The sequence below is a fragment of the Camelus ferus genome, chromosome 5 (genome assembly GCF_009834535.1).
Source record: "Camelus ferus isolate YT-003-E chromosome 5, BCGSAC_Cfer_1.0, whole genome shotgun sequence".
Taxonomy (NCBI): domain Eukaryota; kingdom Metazoa; phylum Chordata; class Mammalia; order Artiodactyla; family Camelidae; genus Camelus; species Camelus ferus.
In genome coordinates this window covers 39,153,957-39,181,063 of record NC_045700.1, presented here as the reverse complement: position 1 = coordinate 39,181,063, position 27,107 = coordinate 39,153,957, and the positions used below count along the sequence as shown (strand labels likewise).

At 36.9% G+C, this 27,107-nt stretch overlaps 1 protein-coding gene across 7 annotated transcripts in view; it reads left to right on the top strand.

The window, feature by feature from the left end:
- Nucleotides 1-27,107, top strand: part of FIGN (fidgetin, microtubule severing factor) — a 119,977-nt gene that overhangs the window by 89,432 nt on the left and 3,438 nt on the right. For 3 of the 7 annotated variants that reach the window (XM_032479582.1, XM_032479580.1, XM_032479583.1), the window contains 2 exons: nt 20,691-20,946; nt 21,483-27,107. The exon at nt 21,483-27,107 is cut by the window's right edge and continues 3,438 nt beyond it. In XM_032479582.1, the coding sequence (XP_032335473.1) occupies nt 20,844-20,946; nt 21,483-23,737 (2,358 nt within the window). In that variant the 5' untranslated portion in view covers nt 20,691-20,843 and the 3' untranslated portion in view covers nt 23,738-27,107. Of the gene's footprint in view, nt 1-19,347; nt 20,947-21,482 lie in introns of those variants that run through there. The other 4 variants (XM_006182589.3, XM_032479586.1, XM_032479585.1 and 1 more) reach the window with 3 other exon arrangements.

Below are 27,107 nucleotides of genomic sequence, written 5' to 3'. Positions count from 1 at the left end.
TGCACTGTAGCATCAGTGTTATAAATTCCTAAGATTTTGATATGCACACACGCGCGCGCGCACACACACACACACAAATGATAAGTACTGAAAACAGAGTAAAAAGATAACTGACCTCAAAGACATCACAGTCTAGGGAGAAAGCCAAGAGACACAATACAGTTTGCCCAGGAAGGAAGGGATAGGAAAGGATGGTGTGGGGCAGGGGAGGGCATTACAGGCAGAGAGCGCAGCATGTCCAAGGATATGAAGTTTGAGAGAGGCTGGGATGCTTCTTTAAAGTTAGTAGTATGTATGACATGTTCTCAACAATATAAGAACTAGAAACATAATGAAAATTTCAAAGTAAATATTAAAATATTCAAAGGAAACTGAAAACTTTAAATGAAAAAGACTTCAGCAGAGGTAGGTCATCACTACATGATGATAGATAATGGTCACTGTGTATTTGTTTCTGTGTTTTCCATACTTTAAAATAATAAGCTTGATTTTAAAACCAGGGAAACAAAACTTTGTCATTGATTGAATGTAGGATAAGAGAAGAACCAGAATACCTAGAGAGCCATCAGTGATTTTCTTTGCATATCTTGACAATTTACTCTAGCTGTCTGGAAAAATTATTTTTAATTAAAATTTTTTTTAAATTAAAAACAGTAAGTTACTGGCAGGGCCAGAAAATAAATTTAAATCTCCTAATCATAAACGAGTAGGGGAAGCATTAGAAAGTATTTCATATTATGCTTCTGAAATCTACTTACCTGTAACTTCCCTTCATTATTTCTCTCTTAGCTCTGTCCCCTGGAACATCAAAGAAGTCCTTCTGGCAGTGACAGTTCCTGTAAAGTAGCATAACATATTAGTTGCTTTCCTCCCATTATCTAATTTAATTCTCAGACAGACTTTCAAGGAAATTGCTACTATTCTTCTAACTCAAAGGTGGGAATACTGACTTAGGAAGGCTCAGTAGTTTGCCTAAGGTCCCACAACTAGTAATTGGAAGTCTAGGGATTTAGCTCTGGGACAGTTCAGTATATGTCCAAATTCAAATCCACCATGGTCAGAATATGACAATACTGACATTTCAATGGGGTTGACCTTTAAGAATTAAAGGTCCTTATTATGGTAAATGATGACTTTTTAAAGGTAGTTCTTCTTGGTAAGAAGAGTGAAAAAATGTTACAAAGAGTATGAAAAAAAGATTTTGGTAAAACACCTAAAATAAACATTGGATTCCTATTTTGTTCTTGGAACACATGTTCTTTCAAAATGAAGTATTACATCCTATAGCAAATTCTACATTAAGTTTCTTTCATGAGACCCTGTACTGTTTTCTACATTCTATAAGATACAGAGCAATTGGTAGATTCTTACCTAAAATGACCATTTTTTTATGGGTACAAGTTGGTAAGAGGTCCAGAAAATACAGACAGGACTAGAATCATATTAGGTTGTACCTCCTTTTTCTCAGGGACGAGTATCCATGAAAATGGAGATGGACCAGCCCTAGTTTGGAGACTAAGATGAGCTTGTTCAAGAGCTCTACTAGTAAAGGTAGAAGGATTATTTTTTATATGGTAAAATATCTTGCTCAATGTTGGCCTAGAAGGCAGAATCAAAGATGATGTGTGGAAGATACAGATTTTAGTAAAAAGGAGTGGAGTAACCAAACTATTAAAATAAGAATATTTAACTTAAATTCTGGCCCCAGTTCTGCCAGTTATTAGCTATGTAATAGTAATTTATTGCATACATTATGTTAGTTGGTATTTATAACAATTATGTGGGGTTGACCAATGAGGAATCTTAAATTAAGAGACTGATTTTCAGACTAAGATTGTTGTGATAATGGCTAGGGAAATGTGTATTATATCTTTTGGCTTCTTATATAGTATCTTGTATTGAAAAGAGAGAAATAAAACATAAGCAATGTTTCTTTAATTTTTGAGACTAATAAATTATTGATACAAGTCACTGCAACCATCTTTTGACCCAGGCAAGAAGGGCCTCATGTGTTAGAAAGTCCAGGCTCGCCCTCCTCCAGTACTCTCGTGAGGAATCCAGGGGGCTATGAGGATGTGCCCACTTGGAACCTGTGCCCTCCTTTGAGACCATGTGTAGGCATCTGGAGTCCCCTGAGTCCATTTCCTGGATCCATATAGGGCTCTTATCCAGGTCTGTCCTCCCACAGGTGGAAAGTACCCTTAATGTGTGCACTTCTAGACCTAAGATGAGGCCAAGAGGCAACTGGATGGAGATGGGGGATATGGCAGGAAATGGATGGAGCGTTCATGCATGTTAAGTCCCTTGATGATAGGGAGCAAGAGGAAAAGAACCACAGGTCAGCCTCTCTCATTCTGGAAAAGCTCTGATGATGTAGGAGACAGAAAATTCAACAATTGAACCTAGCCTTCTGGGTGTTTATGAAGATATAATTGTCAAGTAGAAAGAAAAAACCATTTTATTGTTCAGTTTATAACTTTCAAAGTAATTTATTTCTTAGTTTAAAACTTTGCAAAATTAAATATTTGACATATGGTATATTTTAGGGCCTGCATAAAATCTTTCTGTATCAATACAGATAAAGGAACAGATAAATACATAGATATAGATAGACATAGTACCTACTTTGTGTGGCTACTCTGTCATTGGACATATTGCTATGAACAAGACAGACAAGGGCCCTGCCTTATTCTTAATGGCATGGATTCCTGGTCTCAGAGATTAGTAGGTGATACAGATGAAATAGAAAAATAAAGTGTATGAAAATGCAGTATAAGTAGAGGGTAATATGGAAAATGGTAGAGAGGGAGAGAAGGCAGTGATGTCTGGGGAGTCTTCCTAGGTGAAGTAATGATAATGACAAGAAGAAGAAGTTGGGGGGGGGGAGGAAAGTAGGGAGGGCGGGAGAGGAAGAGGAGGAAGAAGAAGAAAGCGGAGGAGGAGGAAGAAAAGAATTCTCAAGCTGAGAGTAAGGTGTTTTAACCTAAAATAGACTTTTTAAGGAATCAAGTATCTTACTATCCAAACAAAGACAGTTTAGCTTTCTAATTTCTAAATAAGATTGAAATGGATGATAAACTTGGAGGTAAAAGTTTACATCATCCATGAATAACCAGATTAGATGTTTATAATTATTAAAGTACTTTTTGTGCAAATGTATAATTACATTATATATCACATGATATATAGTAAGCACAGCATACAAAAATACACTAAAATCCAAATCAATCTTGAGAATTAGTTAATAAGGCACAATGCAGTCTTCTGTGACACAAGTGAAACCAGCAGGGGTTGAGATGAGGTGAAATGAATATGAACCGCACATTCCTCTGCTGCGGTTCCTTCTGAACTCAAGATCTGGTTCATACGTAGTTGCCTTCTGGAGGACTCTCCTACCACCAAGAACCCAAGTAGTAAAATCAAAGGGAAAAGAGTAAGATCCAAAGCCACAAGGCCTGCAGAATTCTCTGTCACCTAACAATGACTTTATGAAATGAAGAGCACTATGTCTGTGTTGGGGCAGAGAGTAGTGTGAAGGAGACCAGATAACTGACTAATATTGTAGGTACATTTTCTGATTTTAATGAATCCTAAATGGAATGGATTTTCTTCCCTTGGGGGAGAAATGATAAAGATCCTTTAGGCAATAATCATTTCTTTCCATTTAGCTGCAAATATTTCTTCAAAAGCTGTAAGTCTTCCTGAAATTTAAAAGTCCTATTAAATGTTTCAGTAATAACTAACAGAAACCACCCTTCTTCTAATACAAATCTTTGCTATAACTGGGGTGCAGTTTTCAATTAGGCCTGTTTTTCCAGGGCTGTTCTTTCTTGTCATATATAGCTACAGGACTGTTGTCCACTATGGTTTGCATGTGGTGATTTTCTAATGGTGATGTTGCATTTGCTTTGATCCTCCCACACTCTCCTTCATCCTGTCCCTCTTGGTGACCAGGGTTTGCACCTGCCTGGGAACAGGGGTACAGTCAATAGACCCTGGAACTGGGTCTACCAACTGGCTTATAAGAAGACAGAATGGGTAACTGACTCCTAAAGGTGTCTTCTGAGAAACAAAAGGGAATCCAGAGATCAATTATACTCCACCATCTTAAGTTCCTTTCCACTCACCTCAAACAAGGAGGTGCCCTCTCCTTTTCCTGCAAATTTGTCTGAAACGTGTGCCTTTGAGTTTGTCGGCTTCCATTTTCTTGATGACTCTGTTCCATCAGTTCCCACCCATGGCCCTCTGTGCAGTGTTGCATTTTTTAGTTTCCCCCTTTCAGTGATTTATTTCTCCTCAACCTAGAGCAGAGGTTGGCAGGTATTTTCTTTAAAGGGCTAGATGGTAAATATTTTTAGCTTTGTGGGCCATATAATCTCTGTCCCCATCTTCTCAACTCTGCCAGTACTTAGAAAACAGACAGTACATAAATGAATGAGTGCAACTGCTTTCCAATACTACTTTGTTTACAAAAGATGTCACACTGCATTTGGCCTACTGGCCATAGTTTGCTGAACTCTTGGTCTAGGGTTTTCCCCATATCTCTAAAAAAGAAAATCTCTTGCCTAGATTCTTCTTTGCCCTGTAAACTACTGTTCATCTTATTAAGATGTTTATCAGTGAGGAAAATTCTTTCATGCATGTCATTTTCTCACAATGCATTTCCTCCATAACCCACTCACCATGGCTTCTGGCCCCACCACTCCACTGTTACTGCTCTCACAGATCATCCCTAGCTTACTGCTAATTGCCTATTTTCTTTCATACGACTTCTCTGATGCCTGTACTACAACTGAACACTCTGTCCTTGAAAACCCTTCTTCACTTGTCTTTTGCAACAGCATGTTCTCTCCTCTCTGTTTCTCTCTCTCCTGTGTAAATGCTCTCCCAATCCCCAATGCCTACTCCTTAAATGCTGGTTTAACTCAAGAGCTCCATTCTCATCTCATTCTCTACAACTCTTGTCTCTGCTATGCCTTCCATTACCATACTTCAATGATTCCCATATGGTCATGATTCCTAAACATCCTTGTAGAGTTCTGATTTCTCCTCCATCGAAAAATGGGAACTTCTAGTGGCCAGTTCATTGGTTGCACAAGCTAAAACCCTTGTTCTCCAAGGAGAGACAAAATGCAACAATTTTGTGTCACAAGATCCAAGTTGCAATTCTGGCTCTGAGGTGGCCTTAGGAAAGTTCCTTAGGTTCATGGAACCTGTTTCATCATATATAAAAAGGAATTTATCCCTTACTAGGCTTTTGAGGGATTAAGGGTAATATCCACCACAATCTCTTTATTAACTAATAGATAGATACCTCACAAATATTTCTATTTTTATGATGATATCCTCTAAAAGTCCCCTTTCTTTTCTTCATTCCTCCAAACCTAACTGGTCAGCACATCCTTTGATTCTACATCTAAAATCTTTCTCAGATTTTTTTTCTTCTTTTTGTTCAAGTTCAGGCCCTGCTTCTAGCCTTTCCCCCTACCCAATCTGTTCTATATATTGTTATTATACATATATTTCTAAAGAACAGATGAGGGTAGCACTTGATGTTGGCATTACGATAAAATCCAAACATTAAAGTCTCTTTGCAAGCTGAATTCAAGCTTCATCTTTACCTCCACCCTACCCTATGCATAGACATACCTCCCTCCTATCTTCTAACTATATCAAGCTACCTTGTTTCCCAAATGTGCCAGTTACACTTAGCTTCATCTGTGATTCTGACTGAGTTTTGTCTCAGGCAGGAAAACTCATCTCTCTCTATTCTAACTGGTGAAATTCTATTTAGCTTTCAAGTCAATACCTTGACTGTTAACTCCTTTAAAAAGCCACCTTTGCTTACCAGATTCAGCACTAAATATTTTCTTTGGTAAATTACCACTAAAGACAGACTGTAAGTTCCACTGGGGCAAGGACCTCTATTTCCTAGCACTTAGGCAGAAGCTCTCAAGTTGTAGTGGGCACTCAGATCTTATTAGAGCATAAGTGCCACTACCATACTTTAAACAGTTTAGCCAACTGTTCCCACTTGTTTTTCCTAGTGACAACAAAAGGTCTCATGACTCAGAGATTCAGGGAAGATTGTTTTTAGGATTCTAGTTTTGAGATTTAAAATATATTTTCTCTGTAACCTATTTTCTCATAACTGACAAATTACTTGAAAACAGGAAAAAAGGAGAGAAAACAACTCACTGCCCCACATGCCAGAGCCAAAAGGGAGGGGGAGGGGGGTGTTGGAGTAAGCCTGAATGAATTTAAGACATAAGTAAAAGAAACTTGAGTTCTTCTTCAGGTTTCATTTTGTTTGCTTGTTTGGTTGGTTGTTACATGGAAGGATATTTACTTGAAGCTTTTATAGCTCATGGATATGGCAAATAATAAAGTTGAGTAAGGTGCTAAATGATAAAGCTGTTACTAGGTATTGTGGCTCCTTGAAAATTTTAAGGATTAATGAGCTCTAAATTCTTTTAAAAAATTATTTGCAAGCTTAAGTATATGACTTCTCTGCATGTTTGACCAGTGTCTGAATGGTATGGCCAACACCTGAAGTTTAAAATTCACCTTATCCAAAAAGGCTTACCTGATAATACAGGTCTCCCCGTTACCACTACCATTTTATTATGCCTTATTCCCAAATCTTGTATTTACGTGATAATGTGTTGTCTGTTCTCTGCATTAAAATCTTATCTGTGCATACATCCCTGTTTCCTAGCTTGTTTTTTAAATTAGAAATTAAGACCAAGGCAAATTCTGCCACCCTTCTATAACCAGGGTTAGATCTAGGTAAAATATCTATTTACTAAGTACTCAATTCCAAATTAAATTTATACTTAAAGCTGTATATTCATCATTATGGAAAGTTATTTTGAAAGCTTACCAAAAAATTATTCATATTTATCATTAATATTACTGTCATCATTACTATTATTTGCCATCTTAGAGCATCTTAGCTTTTGTAATAAATTTAAGTGTACAAAACATCCATTCTCTTTTATAAAACATTCATAAATTCTGTGATTCACAAATGAAGTTATTCAGGGTTATCATGAGGCATTCCAAAGGCACTGAAAGGGACTCTCTTAGTTTTTATTTTTTTTGTTTTTTATCTATGAGTCATTTAAACGTGCAAATATAGGTTTCTACTAGTTTCATGCACTGGCTTTGTCTTTTGTGGTTCTGAATACGAATTCAGTCAAGACTTAAATAAACAGGAAGATATTTTGATCTGAAAGCTGTATGAATTCACAAGGGAATGAGTTGGTTTCTTCTCTACTTTGTAATGCAAAGAAGTGCATTCCACAAAATCGGATGAAACAAGCCATTAATTTGATAGTCTCAGTTCTCATAGCTCTATTGATTCAGAAAGCTGAAAACAGTTATGGAGGCTTACTGGCTCCAATTAGGAGTTGTGAAGCTTGAGGTTAGAAGAAATGACAGTGTATTGGGAGAGGAATCATTCACTAACAGAATCCTTCTTAACATTTTATCATGAGTGGATATAAACTCTTGGTCTCCTGTTATTTTTGCACTCCTTCATTTACTGATTATCTTTACGGAGTGGTCTCAAAATGTCCAGAATCTCATATCAAAGCTGATTGTGTTATCTTTTGGGTTGCTTTTAGCAAACAAAAGATATTTGTCTTCTCTTGTGAGACATTTCAGGAGAACAAGCTCAAGAGTTTCCTTAGAAGTCTTATTTAGGTGTTCTCAAAAAATACTTTCAATCCCTCCTGTATAATTTCATACACATGGAAATGCCTCAGAATATACTCTGTTGATAGATGAATGAATATAGACTCTATAGGTACATACTTATTCCGGCACATGCATCATCTTGCAGGGAAATAACTCCTCTCCTGAGAGGCATGTAGCTTTTTTTCTGCCCTTATCAATAAGGAGACTAGCTAACTGCCAGGACCACCTTTAGTGCGTATAAATAATATATATCCACAATACTGTCCTTTAATGTTAAGATCTTAGTAAATAGTGCTACAAAAAGGAAGAAACAAGGAGGAAAATGGTATTCACATTTTTTAAGAACAGTATCTAATGAAGCAGTGTGTTATTCATAGCTTCTATTATGAAAGGCCAACATTTCTTCAAATATTCCTTTCAAAATGTCCATTTTTCTGCATGTTTTAATTAAATGATAGAAATGCAATTTTTTTCCCTCTTGATGATCGCAATATGTTTATATCTGGGGTAAATTCTCATATATAATCAAATGACAGGAAGTCTTTTTTCTTAGGTGTAGGGATGCTGATGGAGAAAGACTAGAATAGGTAGCTTCAATTATCAGTCATAAAGTTCTTGCTTATCATTTGTTAACAAAGCCTCAGTTGAAAAACCTTTTGACCAGCTTGGCACTAGCTAAAAATTTACTGTACAATGAATATAGTGCAACTCTAGTAGAAGATGACTGTATTTCCAAGTAGATTTAACATAGAAAAAAGTAAGATTATTGTAATAAGTCTAACATCACAGCAACAATTCATGGAGCTTAATTATGACACTACTAAATGTGAAAATCTATTCAGCGCTAGGAACACTTTTCACATTACATTCACGCTAAAGATTGGCTGTTAAGAGCTCATTACTGGTGTTTTTCTAAAGAGTGGTTTATTAAACATAGTTACCTAATAAGCATCTTTGGTGGTGCAAATTGCTGAAAACAGTAATGAGTCTGATTAGACTTCATTTCAATTACGACAGCTTGTCTAGCAAAAAAAATTATATATAAAATATATTTCCTTGATGCTTCAGAATCTGGCTACAAGACACTACAGAGTTTAAAAAATAAAAAGCCACCTCTGTATTTCCTTTCCACAGTTCACTAATGAAGAGAGAATTGTCCAAGTCATCATCCAATTTATACACTGGAAAACTGGATGGACAAAGTGGAGTCACAATCATGTTTGCTTAAAAATGGCAAAGGCTGCCTTGACTAATATGTCTAAATAAGGTCACCTTTAGTTTCTCTCTGCTTTGTTTCCCCCCGCCCCCCACCTCAGGAATATAAAGCTATAAATGAGGTGGAGACTTAAAAATGATTCATTCCTATTTGGTTGGTGGAGGTTATTCTCCAGATTAATAGGCTCACCTTTCAATTATGTTTTACCCATGGATCTTCTCTGTAAAATCATAACAGTACAGGAGGCTGTCGGACTATGCACACTAATTATCAGACTGATACTTTTAAAAAAATATATATGGGGGGAAAATAAAAGCCAATCTTGCATTAATACATCAGAAAGTGTAAAGGAATGTTCGTTAGACACTAAACTTGATTTTGTTATTTTTAAAAAGTATGTTATTTAGCTGCATTTAACAGCTAACCTCCTATTAATTCATGCCTGAATATTACTGCTCAAATTGAAAGAAAAAAATTGTTAATGTAAAAAGCCTTTAAGTGATTAAGCTGTCATTGCTGTCATTCGGGTACTCTAGTAACATTTTAATGCTTCTGAGAGCTGTGGCCAGAGATGCAATCCAGCATTTTATGCTGTATTTTCTGAATATATTATTTTTAAACTATAATATCATTTGACACTGAACCGAATAAAATAATTTCTAAAGTAAAATATGAAAACAATGGCTGGATGTAGAACCATTAAAAAAAAAAAAAAAAGGAGGAGGGCACAATAAAACATCCTAACCTGAAAAACTTCACAAGTTAGCTAAGTGATCATGTAATGGCCGTAAGACTAAAGTCAAATATAAATGAAATTATAGTATTCTTGTGGGCATTTGGATACTTTCAAAAAGATTTACTTAAAAGGAGACCAGTTACAGGTATGTCAGTTTCAACGAGCAGGAATGTACTTTTAGACCTATGATTCATTAATTCTATGAATTTTCTATTGTGTTTAAGAAAAAAAAACTTTTGTATATTAAAAAAATTCTACATTTACATTTGCAGTGCTTTTCTAATCTAAGTAACTCAATTGTTATATATTTTAATTATTTGTCTTTGAGTGATTTTCTAAACAATTCATCTCAAATGATTCTGTTTTTCTTTTCGAATGTAATTGAGAAAATGTGTCAGTATATAATGATATTGTTATTAGGTTTCCTTTTTGAAAAAAAAGTACACATATAAACCTAGACCTCCTAGAAAATGAGTACTCACTTAAGAAAATGAGGGTTACAGTATATTTTGAAGTCATAAATAAGATTTTTAAGTTTTATAAGAATGGAAACTTTTTGAGGTATATGACTTGGTTCAAGCCACAAATAATAAATACCCAGCTAAAGAAAATGTTAAGTAATGCTTATTATATTTGATAAAAATATGTGTACATGCAAGTTAAGTAATTTAGAATGTGCTTTGGATTCTGAGATTATAAATAATAGAGCTAATAAAAGAGATCATTTTTAAGGATAAAAACAATTAAAAAAATCTCTTTCCTTCTCTCTCCCATCTTTCCCCATTTTCTTTATATCCTTTCTGCAACTACAGACATAAAACTTATATACAAATATATAGGCACCTAGATTTGATTTTTCTGTGTAACCTATATGTATTATCTGCAGGGTTCTGGTTTTCCTGTTGTTTAGGGATTTGTGTAAATAGGATGCACACAATATGAAGAGGTAGCAGGAAGATTTGACTTACTTTTTTAACAGAAGCAACTAAAACTAGCAAATTTCACATTAAATTTCTTTCAAATTTTTGCTAACTTAAAAATGTGACTGGGAAAATCTTCCTTCTCCTTAAAGTTATTAGCAAATACTGGAGCTTACCAATAACTGAGGACAATAAGAAGTATAAAATTGCAGAACAATTTTGACCATATAGAAGTAAAATCTTTATAGCTTTTAATTCTATTGACATTACTGAGAGCAACTTTTTAAAACTGCTCTATTAGAGAAAAAATAAGCTGTGTTTATTCACAACGAAGAGCTGGATCAGAATTAATGTAAAATTATATAAGCAAAAGGAGAGGAATCTGTATTTCACGTGATAAATGCCACTGAATCAACCATTTTATTCAATTCAGCCAAAGCCTAAACTTTTTTTTCTTTTAAACATAATGGCGTCATCTATCATAACAGTAGATGAAACTACAGCTGAATATTGTCACAGAGAATACAGTCAGGATGAAATCTGAAGAAACAATTTCTTTGCTTGTGGTCCCTCCTATTGTTAACATTTCCCGGAGGATTACTTTGTTGGGCAGTCCCTCCAGGACAGGAAATGCCATTTCTCTGAGGATGCTGATATTCTCTCTTCTGCTTCTGTCTCATTATGCAGCATTCTTTGTTTTTACAAATGGAAGAGCCAACAGCACTAATGACCGGACTGTCATTCACACTGCACTTTTAACAGTGTTCTGTTTATTTGGAAATTAGAGCATCCCAATTATAGGGGTGCTCAGGTTTATTTCACCGAACCATAAAATGGGGCGAGGTAGGGAGAATGGAGAAGTGAGGGAACTACTGTTGTTTCTAAGAGCTCTTCACTTTTAAGCCTGGATCATGTTGATTGTATTCTAAAGCAGCTTATCTTCATACGTTGTCTTATATGGAAGAAACAACACTAAACCTACCAAAACTCATTTCATATGTACCTTTTCCACTGCCTTCAGATCAAAGTTATTTTCTTCAGGCTGGACTAAATTATACACAGGTCCCAGGAGTGAAGGACACTGAATTAATGCACTATGTCACCCAGCCCTGACTATAGAATATTTTTATCAAAGTCCAAGCACTATTTTGCTATTGCATTAAAAATTAATGCACGAATTGCCAAAAAGAGAAAAATGCATAAACAACCTAAACAGATTTTGTCTGGGTTTTTTGTACACTTTAGAGTCATCTTAAGCAATGAGTTTTTAAGGAGAATGGTTGAAGAGTTGTGTGTGTGTGGATGTATATATATAAATAATATAATTACCCCCTGCCTATTTATGTGAGACAGAACTCCATCTTAAATAAGTAGTCTTAATTATCTATTTTTTTTATGTAAACTGTCTTTTTAGAGTAAGGTTCAAAAGGAACATGAAAAGAAGCTGAATACAAATTCCATCTTACACAAGGTCATGGGGCTTGGGAGATTCTGAATTTGTTTATTGACCTCTGTCAGCATGGTGTGTTGGGCAAAAATGAATGCAGTTCAGCTTAAATATAACTAAATTGAGCTTTGCATTTATATACTTGAAATAGAATAACACATGTAAATAACTATTTACAAATAGCACTATGTATACATAATGATTAACATAACATTTTAGGATTGTGACCGAGGACATTAACCAGCTGTGTTGTAATTCAAGGTTGGTACTGTGCCTGGTTTGTGTTAATTAAAAGTGGAAGTTTATTTTGTATGGCACAACAGTATCTTGAAAATCAACTGGAATAACATTAGACTTTTAGGACGATGATAATGTTATCTCAGCAGAGTCCTTTTTTAAAATAAAAATTCAAAACACATAGAAAATGTACAATACTTTTGGCGTCTGGATTTCTCTTTCTGGATCAGTCATACAGGCTGAATACTATGAATCTAGCATGAGGCTTTCAGGTTGTGTTAACCCCATTTATCCCTGCACGCTACAGCTCACCTGTTATTTACACACATAAGAGGGTTGATACTGCAGAACAAGGGGAGTGCTCTGTTGTGACACAGAACATACATATTCATTAGCCCTGGCAGTCCCTACGGACAGGATGTGGTGTGTCCTGATGATCTTTGTATGACAAAAAGAACTGGGGGGAAGGGTAGATGGCCTTAATGGATTGAAAACATATATGGAAAAAGGGAAGGAACGGAATGAGAAATGAAAGGCCATAAAGTAATAACTTTAAAGGTTAACTACAAAGCACTATTTAAACTGATTACAAATTGTCTAAAATCATTCATAGAGGCAGAATAAACAAAATAACATTTGACTTAACATGAGAAAATCAGTCCTCTTGCCCACTAACCCTCAAACTCTTTCCCTTGCAATAGTTGATACCTGATACTAAATACTAAGATTGAGTATGAATCATTTGTATATTTTAAAACCACATATATATGCATAGTATTGTATTCTTTTGAATTAACTATGGTAGGATATACACAGACTTTTGGACACTGTTTTTCACTTGATTTAGATTACTATTAAAAAATTTGTACACATAAACTTCTGTAAAACTACCCCCTGCAAAAAAAAAAAAAAAAAACCCATAAACCTAAACTATAATTTTAAAACATATGAATTTTATATGAGTGTGATTATATGTTCACTTGAATACTTTGATTTGAATATTGGAAATTTTTGGACCCTCCCACAGGAAAAGATAAGTATTTACTCAAATTACGATTATGATTTTCTGTATTATGATTTGCTATAAGTGATAGGCTGTCTTGATCATATATTGAACATAAGTCCAGTGGCCTTAAAGTGATATTTCTTTCATCAGTATAATATGCTTTGCATAAGTGCTTATGCATTCACCCTCATAAATGCAAGTCATTCTCTTATATATGTCCTGCATGTTAAAAATTATGACCTGTGAGACTCATGCATACCAAGTTTCAACTTCAGTATGAAATAGTTATTTTTTTATTTGGTCACATTTTGATGAGTGAATATTTTATTGCTGTGAATAAAATTTAATGCATTTTAGGGAAACTGATTCAGATCATAAGCTACCCACAGATTTAATTAAAGGATGGGGTATATACCATTTTAGTCCAAGTCATAGCCCCTGTTAACACTGAATGCTTGTTTTTTTTAGCTCCAAATAATGACATATAGAACAAGATCAGTTGCTTATCCAGACACCATCTACCCAAGAACTTTCTATAAGAAATAAAAAGCGTAACTTTGGAGTAACTTAAAAGTCTCAAAAGTTGTACTACAGTGCGTGTCTAATAGGGGATGCTTTACTATTAAATGAAGTTTTGGTTGGTGGAATCAGAACCTATGGCCTATTCAGGGAGCACAGTAGGAATGGTGGGGACTGACATGTGGGAAACAGCTAGAAAAAGTATCTAACAAATCAGAACAAAGGGGAAACACTGAAATAGCAGCAATCTAGAATCCAGTTTTTTTAAAGAAATCATTTCTCATTTTACACTGTTGTACTAATGACACTGAATCAGCTAGGAAAATATCACATATTTTCCCTGTGCTTTGAGTTTAAGAGGGCAGGAGTGCATATGATAAATAGTATTTAGAAAAATTTTACTCTAAAGGCACTACTTTTAAAAAAAAATTTAGAGCACTGTACTTGGTAGTTTTCAAGAAAATGTACTTAAGTGAAAAAACTGAAGCTTGAAGCTTCAGAGTGAAGTCATAAATTTAATTGCTTATGTACTATAAAAATACTTGATGTTGTTGTAGGGAGATGGGAGCATCATGACAAAGTGGAGGGGGCATGCCATGTCCAAAGGGGGCAACTGGTCCTCAGATTCAGCCAACTATTACTAGGCAAGAATGAGGTCTAGTGTTGTAAGATCATTCAGCTTATCTAGAAAAAGTGGAAAATATGGAAATACAGATTCTTTTACATAAAGTTGACTGATTTTTAAAACGGCTGGTCAAACAAAACATGGTTATAGGCTGTTTATTGCCTTCAGGCTGTCAGGTGGCAGTATCTCTACGGTAGAGGTTGAGGTATTTAAACTATATTCACTAAGGACTATTCAGCCAGAAATGCCTTTGATTGTTAAAAAGGATTGCTTTAGGCAAATAAGGTAGAATGGGGGGAGGGAGTAATTTGCTGCAAAATGTATTATAATTTGGAGTCTTGAGGTGTGAAAGTGCGATTTAAAGAGAAAAATCTTTGACAGTATTGCTATATACTTAGAATATCTTATTTTGAGACTTTGGGTTTTGAGATTATCCATAACTGGTTTTTAAACCTCTATAGTTTCTTAGTTGTCATCTCTGCAATGTTGAGTCACAAATAACATTAAAAATAAACAAATACTATAAAAGTGTTTTGAATTTTTGACATCTTTTTGATTAAGGAGATCATGCTCTATGTTTTGCTGAGTATGAAAAAACCTCTATTCCTTTCTTATAACCAACATTCCCACTGGAAAATTTCCTTTTCAGTAGCTGTCCTGAGGTTAAAGAAAAAGTGATTTATAAATTGTAGGAGTGATTTTAGTTTTTTTCTGTCTAGTCAGTTTTGTCTTGTGTTTAATGCACCTCAATGCACCTCTGGCTTTTTTTCAAAATAAAAGCATAACAAGAAATATTTATGTAGCAGTTCACAGTTAGAAAATATTTTCACAAATATTACTGCTTTAGGTAATCTTACTAACAATCCAGTAAGGCATATGATACCATTACTCTCCTTATTTCATAGCTGAAAAAGCTGAATATAATATGCTTATGTGACTTCACCAAGATTAAAACAAATAAGTGATGGCATGAAGCAGAGCCAGTTATCTGATTCTCAAGCTGGGTATATTCACTCTTCAAACAGAATTCTAGTACATTCTTTATGTTTTCTCCAGTCCCTTTCTATCCCAACAATCTACTAATGCCGCCAAATAAAACACTCTGTTAGACAAAATAGTATTCAACCCCACCAACACCATGGTGAGTGAAGTACCAAACTAACTGAGGCTGTCTGGATTGGAGACTGTGTCACTTTAAAGTTCCCTTAATCTCAGAAATCAAAGAGACTAATTTAAGAGAATTTAGAATGTGAAATTATAACGAAGACAGAAAGCTGGAAAAGTTTCATTGTCGGGTAAACAAACAAACAGATTCCCTTGATTTAACTTCTTAGCATTGAACCACAAAGCTTTACACTTAACGGGCCCTCAATTTGTGGACTAATTAAGATTAACAGTCCCTATATCATGTTCAGTTTCTCAAGTTTTTTTTTTCATTTTGATGTTCTACAGATAGAACCCAATTAGATTAAAGAGGATATGTAATCTCTGTGCTTCTTTCCCTCACTTTCCCCCGATACTGCTTTTAGATATGACATCACATTTTCAGGCTAGGGATTATTAGGAAATGGACTGAGGAGGATTTCAGATCAAATGGGTTAGTATAAGTAATAGTAGATGCTGCTGTGTTGGCCTCTTGGCTTATGAGGGTAGGTACTCAGAAAAGAGAATGCTGCTCAGTCTGCGGAAGCACTGCAGTTGGTCATCACTCCCCTTGAAGGATAATGGAAAGCAGCTATTGCATAGGGCCCGTTCTCAGTACCAGGAAGTTTGTAGCCCTCGCTCAGAAGGTTTTTCTTTTTTGGAGGGGAGGGTACAGCTCAAGTGGTACAGCGCATGCTTAGTATGCACAAGGTGCTGGCTTCAATCCCCAGTACCTCCAATAAAAATAAATAAATGAGCCTAATTACCTCCCCCCCCCACCAAAAATAAAACTAAAAACAGAAATCTTTAATTTTTTAGCCATGAATTTTCAACTCTCTGCTTGAAATTCTGAATGCTGTGTGTGTGAGTTCAGCCATTTCCTACCTAGGAGATGATCGATCTGTGGTGTTATTAGGGGGCTATAATATTATAATTACTTTACTGTATTTACCCCAGTAGTGATTTTTTCTAGAGAGAACCTTTTTAAGTATGGTGTTTAAAATATATTTTAGAAAATGATAATGAAAGGTTCAGAGGTACGATAGCCCAAAGGAGCCTAATAGGTGTAGCGATGTTGTGCAGGCCCGTGTGAGAGCTGTGCAGCTTTCCTAGAGCAAGGCCGCCATGCCTGCAGGTGTTTGCCTCAGGTCCCTGCCCTTAGGAAATCTGAGAAGAACCTACAAATGAAGGCAGAGTCCCTCGCAGCCAGAATTACCCTATGGGAACCTTGTGGAAGAGAGCAGCATTTTTAGACATCATGAACTGCTGAGTAGCATACGTGTGTTAGGGGTGGGGGTGGGGCAGTTAGTGCCTTAGATTAACATTTCCAGGAATGTGTGCTAAAAATAGATTCTAGAAGACAGTCTTTTATTCCTAGTTTCTTCCTATTCTGAAAGTTGTTTCTATGTCCTTCATTTTTCTATATAACAGTTTCTTTATCATTTTGAAGCTGTGACACAACTTTGAAGGATGTCACAGTTAGTTTCGTTTTCTTAATAGTTAAAGAGCAAAATGGAGGAAGTAAAGCAATGAGGCAGCAACCCCTAGTCGTTAAACCTAAGTTGTAAAATGGCCAGTAATGGTAAGAATGGAAAATGTTATCCAAATTGTCGAGTTCTATGGGAAATATAGACTTGTTCATTTATATACACCCAAATTCACCATGTAACAATAAATTAACAAAATGCTCAGGCATTTTTACTGTAGAGTCTGTCCTTGTGTAACACTTCTGTTAAAGTATTTTAAAAGCAATTTTCTATTAAATTACAAATTTTAAAAACAAACACATTACATTGTGAAATTTGCCAGCTGTACTAAGAATTTTCAGATCCTTTCAAAAATAAAAATTCATGTTTTGGAACAATTCTTCAATTATCTTGAAGAACTTTTTCTTTCCACTGTTTTCTGAATTTTTATTGTACCTATTTAAGCTATTTCTAAACAGTAGTGGGAGTTATTGTTCTGGAGTCATGTTTCTAATTAAGTTAAAGTAGTATTGTTTCTGAGGTTTTTCTCTTCATGTTCCAAAAACTATATAAAAGCTGTTTCTAAAACCCATCGTATTATTTGGGTGCCAAGTTAAGTGACATGCATGTGCTGCTTCTTACTCAAAGAAAACAGCGATATAATCAAAGGGAGCTAGGTTTTTTGTTCAAAGAACATTTGGCTCTATGTTTTTCTTCCATTTCACATCAGAAATATCACCACCAATAAATAGAACAATAACAACAACAACAACAAAAACAAAAACAAATTTAGTTCTATTTCCAATTAGTATTAAATTCAAGAAACTAATGAGGAAGCTCTTTGTGTTTCCAAGGCCTGGACAATCTCCTGAATGCTGGCTTCTCCAGCTCCTACTAATATTAGGAACTAGCTTATGGTTTAACTTTTAATTTACAGTTTCAAATACTATGAATGATTTTAAAGCACTGGATAAATACTCATGTTTCAGGAGATGTGAATAATTCTGTTCCTTTAAGGTTATTTAATGAAAGCTCAATCTTAACTTTTGTAGCCTTGCAGAAGTTGTTATTTAGTATGCATCAGTAAATACACTTTCAATTATCTTGGTAAGCTGGTAAGCACATCCAGAAATAGCATGAGAATCAAAAGGCAGTGGTGTATCCAGTAATTACTGCAAATAAATAATTTTGATAAATAGGATCTTTGCTTAATTTCAGATGAAACAGAAATCTTACGGAATTTAATTAGTCTTGCTAGAGTTAAACTATGCAGAAATACCCAGTGAAAATGGTCAACCTGTTTTATTTAAATTTTATATTCCTGTCTTTTACAGTGATTATAACTTACTGAAATGATTTTGCGCATAGTTTTTGCAAATGATTAGTTTATAAGGAAAATTTTATGTCAATACTGGTGAAAGCTGCCCTTTCTGGTTGCTTTTTTAAAGAATTACTCTAAAGCAAAAGCCGTTCCTTTTTTATTTTTTTACTGGACACTTAAAAAAATCATATTCGTTATGTTTATTTGTTAAATGTTACATATATAATGCCAACAATGGCTTGGCTTAGCTCAGCTAACTGAAAGGAAGCCAGACTCTTTGATGGGAGTGTGTGTGTGTGTGTGGGGGGGGGTAAATTTCATTGCTTGTCACTTCTAAATTATTTTTGGAGACCTTGTTTCAAGACATTTATTCATGTTTTTTCTGTATCAGTCTAATCAAATTCTTACTCATAGCATATGTGAGTTCTTATTTTCTCAACTCTGTATTTTGATAATCTTTTAAAGAAAAAAAATCCTAATAGAAATTCCCTGGAAATAATTTACAGTACTAATGAATTTGTAGGTCTTTTAGACAGTTCTACATTACAGTCACATTAATATTCTCTCCTTTTTATAAGGCTTGAAGTAAATCCCATGACACTAGAAGAATTTAGATACTGATTACTTGCGATTGGTTCCTGGTGATTTGCTCTTAATAATTTCCAGTTGAATTTAATGAAAGTATGATTCCTGAAATGCTGCTTCATTAAAATTGCATCTTTTCCCCTTTAAGTGTGGTCTCGGTCATTTCACCCATTTTGCGGTGTGTTTTCCTCCCCCTTAAAAAGTAATGATTGAAAAAGCAGAAACAATTAAGAATATCACTTTAGTTCTTCCTAGAAGGCCCCTCAGAGTTTCTCTGAGTGAAATGATGCAAGCTGCACTTCACTAGGATTTTATGTTCTTTCCAACTGATGAGATTATTTTTAAAAATAGAGTTTTAAAAGAGAAACATATAAAGATTTTGGGGGAGGTGAGGGAATGGAAAGTAAAGAATCTGTTGCATATACAAGAGAAGTAAGGTGTTTAGTGTCTTTAGTTTAAAATATATATATATGTATGTATAAAGCTTGATTAAGTTATACAGTGCAGCATTCAGACTTAATTTAACTGAGATGGTGATTTGCAAATGAATATCTACATGGATCCTTTTTAAAAATCCAAATGCAAATGAGTACAACTGCAGTAAAATATATTTGCAAATGAATCCTGTTGCTTTATTCATTTATTGTGTAATTACTGCAATCCTTCCCACCTTGTTTTCAGTATTTCTTAATCATTAAGTCGGAAGCATGACAGCAGTGCCAGCCCTGGCATGATTCTCTTTGACTAAAACCTTGTAAATTAACACAATTAGCACAGCATCATCCTGCTAATTAACTTCCAGTGTCTGGTGCAGTGGTTTTGCAAACAAGGAAGAGGGAGTCAGAAGGGAATCAACATGCCATTCTGTTACCAAACTCTGTGCTATGTTCAGTTTAGCTCAGTAAGTCAAAGCTGGCCATGTCAGAAGCCAGAGTCAGGCAATGAAGAGCTAAAGGGATTGGAGGAGGAAAGCAGAAGCGGGTAGGAGCTGTCAAAATAAGACTGCGGTAATTCAGAAGGGAGCTGATGCCACAGATGCTTCATTTAGACCAGGCCTCCTTCCTAGCAAGGAATCTCTGCCAGAGGCACAAGACAGTTTGCAAAATTCACTTAGGGTAATACAAAGGAGATTAAGGCGGCCTGCTTAATACAGCTGTACCAGAATAGGAAGTGTTCGAACCAAGCAGAGATTAGGACGAGTCAGCACTGGAAAATAGAACAGGGTTCCAGTGCTCTTCTGTGACTAACTATATGTGAGTCCTCTAGGGTACATTATAAATCCCTTTGGGTACTGATTTCCTAATCTGGGAAATAAGGTAATTTCTAAGGTCTCTCCTTAAACTGCAAAAGTCAAATGAATCTGATTCTAACTGCTTCATATTGTCTCTTAAAGGAGAAAATACTCTTGTTGTATAGTTTGATACGCAGTCACCTTGTTTCAGCCAGTAATCTAGCAGATGACAGAGTTACACATAGCATCTCACTCTGTAGTTGTGTCTTCGACTTCATGCCACACACTGCTTCCCATAAATGTAAAGAGTTAGAATCCAGATTCTCTGTTACTATCTTCCCTTTTACCTTCTTCCTTCCTCTCTCTTATCTCTACCACCCCCACTTCTCTCCCCATAAATATATATATATATATATATATCTCCTCCCCTCTTAGTACCTTGGAGGCTGTAAGACTGAGGGAAGGATGATAAGAGAAGGAGGGAGAATGCTAGCTAGAAGACCGGCAGACAAGTGATGCTTGTTTTTTTTTTTTCAGAGTCTCAACAACAGAACTGAGAGGCAGAAAGGAGCCAGTTGTAATTCATACCGAGTTGTAGGCTTTGTGCGATGAAAGCGATGGAGCGCTGCCTGGGAGATTGCTTTGCTGCACTCCACGAAGCAGATTTGAAACTGTCGTGGACCACTTTAGATGAGAGTTGGATTATGGAATGACCTGCTATGTCTGTGTCATATTGTTCTGTGCAGGGAGCATTATACTGTGCTAACTAGGTGTTCAGTACCAAATAAGAGAGGTATCCTAGATGTGATCTGTCAGCTGTGTCTCATTTTTATATTGGTTAAAATATAAAACAGAAACAGTGATGTGAAGAGACAGACCAGCTAGATTTTACACATATTAATACTATCATGTGCTGGATATTTTAAATGTGTGCATATTCTACTGTAAGAACCTGTGATTGAATTCTAATTTGACAGGAATGTGTGTGTACATATATATGTGTTTCTATGTGTGTGTAGCAAGTAACTTTACAGGCTTAGCAGAGATAAATTTGCTTCTTACTTAAAAATGGGAGGAAAAAAAAGTAGGTCTTCTACAGTTTTCATTTAAATTCAGTTTACTTTTTATACAGGGCTGAAATTCAGTCCCTTTTAAAGTGTGTGCATCGTAGAGACCGTAATAGGTATTATAAGCTGTAGAAATCCTTTATATTGTTGACATCATTGGTGGAAAATAACAGGTAACAAAAGAAATTGTGGGGAAAAAGCTTTAACAGTTCTGATGAGTATCTAAGTAAATTAGCTTTCCCCTCTCCCCCCAAATCCTTAGGCTTGAAGATGCAGTGGACGCCGGAGCATGCCCAGTGGCCAGAACAGCACTTTGACATCACCTCCACCACTCGGTCTCCTGCCCACAAAGTTGAAGCCTACAGAGGTCATTTGCAGCGCACCTACCAGTATGCCTGGGCAAATGATGACATATCTGCTCTGACTGCATCCAACCTACTAAAAAAATATGCAGAGAAGTATTCTGGCATTTTGGAAGGCCCTGTGGACCGACCTGTACTCAGCAACTACTCAGATGCACCATCAGGACTGGTGAACGGTCGGAAAAACGAAGGCGAACCCTGGCAGCCTTCCTTAAATTCAGACGCTGTTTATCCCATGAACTGTGTTCCAGATGTTATCACTGCCAGCAAAGCTGGAGTCAGTTCAGCCCTCCCTCCAGCAGATGTCTCTGCAAGTATAGGGAGCTCTCCTGGGGTGGCCAGCAACCTGACAGAACCTAGTTATTCGAGTAGTACCTGTGGAAGCCACACTGTACCTAGTCTTCATACAGGGCTCCCATCTCAGGAATATGCCCCGGGATACAATGGCTCATATCTGCATTCTGCTTACAGTAGCCAGCCAGCACCTGCACTTCCTTCCCCACATCCGTCCCCTTTGCATAGCTCTGGGCTCCTACAGCCACCACCACCACCTCCTCCGCCACCAGCCCTGGTCCCAGGCTACAATGGGACTTCTAACCTCTCCAGTTACAGCTACCCCTCTGCTAGCTATCCTCCTCAGACTGCTGTGGGATCTGGGTACAGCCCTGGGGGTGCTCCCCCTCCTCCTTCAGCATACCTGCCTTCAGGAATTCCTGCTCCCACCCCCCTGCCCCCCACCACTGTTCCTGGCTACACCTACCAGGGTCACGGTTTGACGCCTATCGCACCCTCGGCTCTGACAAACAGTTCGGCTAGTTCTCTCAAAAGGAAAGCTTTCTATATGGCAGGGCAAGGAGACATGGACTCCAGTTATGGAAATTACAGCTATGGCCAACAGAGATCTACACAGAGTCCTATGTACAGAATGCCCGACAACAGCATTTCAAACTCAAATCGGGGGAATGGCTTTGACAGAAGTGCTGAAACATCATCCTTAGCATTTAAGCCAACGAAGCAGCTAATGTCCTCTGAACAGCAAAGGAAATTCAGCAGTCAGTCCAGTAGGGCTCTGACCCCTCCTTCCTATAGTACTGCTAAAAATTCATTGGGATCAAGATCCAGTGAATCCTTTGGGAAGTACACGTCGCCAGTAATGAGTGAGCATGGGGACGAGCACAGGCAGCTCCTCTCTCACCCAATGCAAGGTCCTGGACTCCGTGCAGCTACCTCATCCAACCACTCTGTGGACGAGCAACTGAAGAATACTGACACGCACCTCATTGACCTGGTAACCAATGAGATTATCACCCAAGGACCACCAGTGGACTGGAATGACATTGCTGGTCTTGACCTGGTAAAGGCTGTCATTAAAGAGGAGGTTTTATGGCCAGTGTTGAGGTCAGATGCATTCAGTGGGCTGACTGCCTTACCTCGGAGCATCCTTTTCTTTGGACCTCGGGGAACAGGCAAAACATTATTGGGCAGATGCATAGCTAGTCAGCTGGGGGCCACATTTTTCAAAATCGCTGGTTCTGGACTTGTCGCCAAGTGGTTAGGAGAAGCAGAGAAAATTATCCATGCCTCTTTCCTTGTGGCCAGATGTCGCCAGCCCTCAGTGATTTTTGTTAGTGACATTGACATGCTTCTCTCCTCTCAAGTGAGTGAGGAACACAGTCCAGTCAGTCGGATGAGAACCGAATTTCTGATGCAGCTGGACACTGTACTAACTTCAGCTGAGGACCAAATCGTAGTAATTTGTGCCACCAGTAAACCAGAAGAAATAGATGAATCTCTTCGGAGGTACTTCATGAAACGACTTTTAATCCCACTTCCTGACAGCACAGCGAGGCACCAGATCATAGTACAACTGCTCTCACAGCACAATTACTGTCTCAATGACAAGGAGTTTGCACTGCTTGTCCAGCGCACAGAAGGCTTTTCTGGACTAGATGTGGCTCATTTGTGTCAGGAAGCAGCAGTGGGCCCCCTCCATGCCATGCCAGCCACAGACCTTTCAGCCATTATGCCCAGCCAGTTGAGGCCCATTACATATCAAGACTTTGAAAATGCTTTCTGCAAGATTCAGCCTAGCATATCTCAAAAAGAGCTTGATATGTATGTTGAATGGAACAAAATGTTTGGTTGCAGTCAGTGATAACTTCATTAAAAAAAAAGTCATGAATGTTGGCACACACACATAAAACCTGCTACATAGGGTATAGAGCCCCTTTCCAGTAGTGTTTAAATCGCAAAGGGTACTGGGGAAGAAGACGATTAAGTTGCATCTTTAGCGTCAGGGTAGATTTGGAGGAGAAAATGCATCCAACGAGAGCTTCTGATTTGAAAGCCCCAGATGACAGAAAGCATCTGCTGATGTTCATTCGGTTCAAGCTAGACAACACTCACCAAGGAGCAAGGTGCAAGTGTGTTGATTTCAGAAGGACATGAACCTCGTGTGTTGATTCCATTCTGCTGTTCTCGAGATTTAGTTGCTGTCAAGTGCCTGGAGTGGTGCTTTCTTTTTTGTTTGCCTCACAATTACATTGGTGGCATGTGCTAATATAAAGAGCTTTAACTTCAAACATTATTGGACTAAAGAGATGAACAGTTGTGTTACGACAGAAAACCAGATTTTTGCCATTTTAAGAGCAACAGTATTCCTCAATCCTGTCTGTTCTGCAGTATTAAGCTAAGAACAGGTAAAACAGGGTAACGGTAATCTGGACCTTAATTTCTGCAGTTCATTTCTTTTAATGTTCTTGTCTGCAAAAACTCAGGAAAGTGATTGTGATTTGTACAGTACCTCAAAGGAATGTGTTGAAAGCACTATGTACTGCTGAGAGTAATGGGATAGGCTTCAATGTTACTTTATATTAAAATGTATGTTTACCTCAACGATTGGAAAATAGCAAGGAAAATTACTTTGAATGTATCTGGAAAAATACTGACGTGTGATACAACTGAATATTTACGATTTAAAGTAGAAACGGAAGGATTTTTTTTTAAAGGTTCTTTCACTAATTATGGGGAATTAACCAGAGCAGAATAATTCTTTATGTCAATAACTGCAAGAGTTCTTCGTACATTGCTCCTTGAAAATGAAGTGTAAATGTTCTTAAAAGGTACACTGGTTAATGGAAAGCTACTTATTCAGTTTGTGTTAGTGTCTAGAACAGTCAGCCACAAGACCTGTTTAGGAACCTGAAAGTCAGTACCTAAAAACTAGGACTGCCTTTTCCTGCAGACATGGTAATGGTGGTGGTGGTGGTTTGCAAGTTCTCTCGGAAAACTGCTGGGAATGGTGTCATTCTTTTCACTATAATCTAGCTTATAGGCTTGCCGTGCTGTTTGACAGAATGCAGAAGATAGCAACCAAAACAAACAAGCAAACAAATAATTACAAAAACAACCAACCAACTTATATATATATCCGCAAAGAACATCTACATCCCCCCCCCTTCTTTTTGACTCTTCTTTTGTCAGTGCAATTCTGCTTCTCATTTTGAAATCTTCTGGGCTGTAGTGCTCCCACATTCATTTCTACCTCAGTTTTGTTACATTTCTCTTGGATAGTCAAGTAGAAAATTAGAAGTGGACACCACACACACACACACACAATATAGCATGCCAAACATGTTACTTTGTTTTCTTCCATCTTTTCCCATAAATCTAGTTTCCAAAAAACATCAGTCTCATGCTTACTTCTACCCAAGTCCACCCCCACCCCAACAGTATATGTGGCATTTTTCTTAATTTCCCATTCCTCTCCTGCTCCCCACCAAGTTGTTCTTTGTATCCTTTAATGCTTTATGTGCAACTTTTCATTGCTAGCTGACTGATGTTTGGCAAGGCCTCTGAACAGACACAGTGTAGGCTGTAGCTTTCCAAAGCCTCTGCCCGTGCATAAGCAGAACAGCCTGGCTTTTTGAATGTATTTTTCCTGTTTTTTTTTTTTCCCTCTTCCTTTTTTTTAGTTGAGAGATGCAGTAACAGAACTGTTGCAAAGCACTGGCATTTTATGTATTCAAAAAGTGATGTACATTTTTAAAAATTTTAAATAAATGCAATGAGAAGCCCCAAGAAAGGTCTTTCTGTTTTGTTTTCCTTCAAAAATTTTTACTGATTTCATCCACAATGTCAAATTCTCTGAGACACTTAACATAGAGAAAGCATTGAAGGACTTCATGATAGTTCTGAAATTTTATGATGCTTGATCTATACTCCCCTTTTTTCTTATTTTTCTTGTTGCTAAAAACTGAGCAAATGAATCAGAATTTAATTTACTATGATTTTCTATCAATTAAGACTGTTCCTACATATAGATATTCCATATTAAAAAGCAGTGCCTTTCATTAAGGATACAAAAAATAATTTTTAAGTATGTCCTCTGCTTTCCGCAAGTGAATCAGCACTACAGCTGTGTTCTGGCTCTACCCTGTACACGTCCCTTACTATAAGGAAATTCTAATATCCCCATTAACTTGTAGGTTCATATTGATCTCACTGACAAGTTTGCTTTTGCACAGTGCTGACCTATTTTCCATCCTTTAGACATCACATTTTCACTTCCACCAACTTGCTGTGTTCACTTAAAAGCAACTGGCAAGTTTTGACAAACCCAATCTTATTTAGACAACTTTGGCGAATCCAGTATTTACCCACATTTTTGTGGCTAGTAAGAGTTAATGCCAAATATATGACTGCACTATTGTGTTTTACACTCATTTATAAAACTGAAAATAAAGTCATGCATTATTGCTTTTAGCTTTATATGACTTAAAAATTACTTTGAGGTATGAGTGGTCAAAAATCCGTGTATTTAGGCAGAAGCTGAAGTGTGTGAATTTCATTTAGCCTCACGGATTCTAGGGTTTGATTTCTTAGGAAATCGGGCATGCTGAAGAAATGAAAGATCTGTTGGGGGAGATAAGGCTGACCTTGGAGTAGGTAGTGCTCTCCTGTGAGTCTTTGATTCTGCATGGCAGCATTAGGAGCTCTTCTATGGAGCAGCCTAATAATGAGGTCTTTTCTGACCATCCTTTCTGGAGCTTGGGGTGGGAGTGGGGTACCACATCCTGAGAAGTGAATGTGTACAATCAGTGATAGTACAACTGAGTAATCAGGGCTCATACTCTCGGCCTCTTTTTGACTGCTAAGAATTTGAAGAAGGCTACTAATGAAGGTAAGGTAATGAGCCAGTCCAAATCCCTTGCCGTCTGGCCAGGGGATTTAAGCCAGTCCACTTAACAGCCTCTATTCCCTTCTTCACAACTGCAATCACATTTCCAACAGGGACAAAAAGGAACTGAAGGAAACTACTTCAGTAGAAGGATCAATAGAAATTCAAGAGGTAGTTCATAATGACCTTATGTGTGACACGAATGGAAATACTCTACACTTCTGGCATGCTTCTCACCAAAATATTTAGAACATTAGTGACAATATAGAAAACTTTGCTGACTGAGCTGATCAATGGAATGTGAAGGCAGTATACTTTAAGGCTATTTACTTTCACACAGAATGTT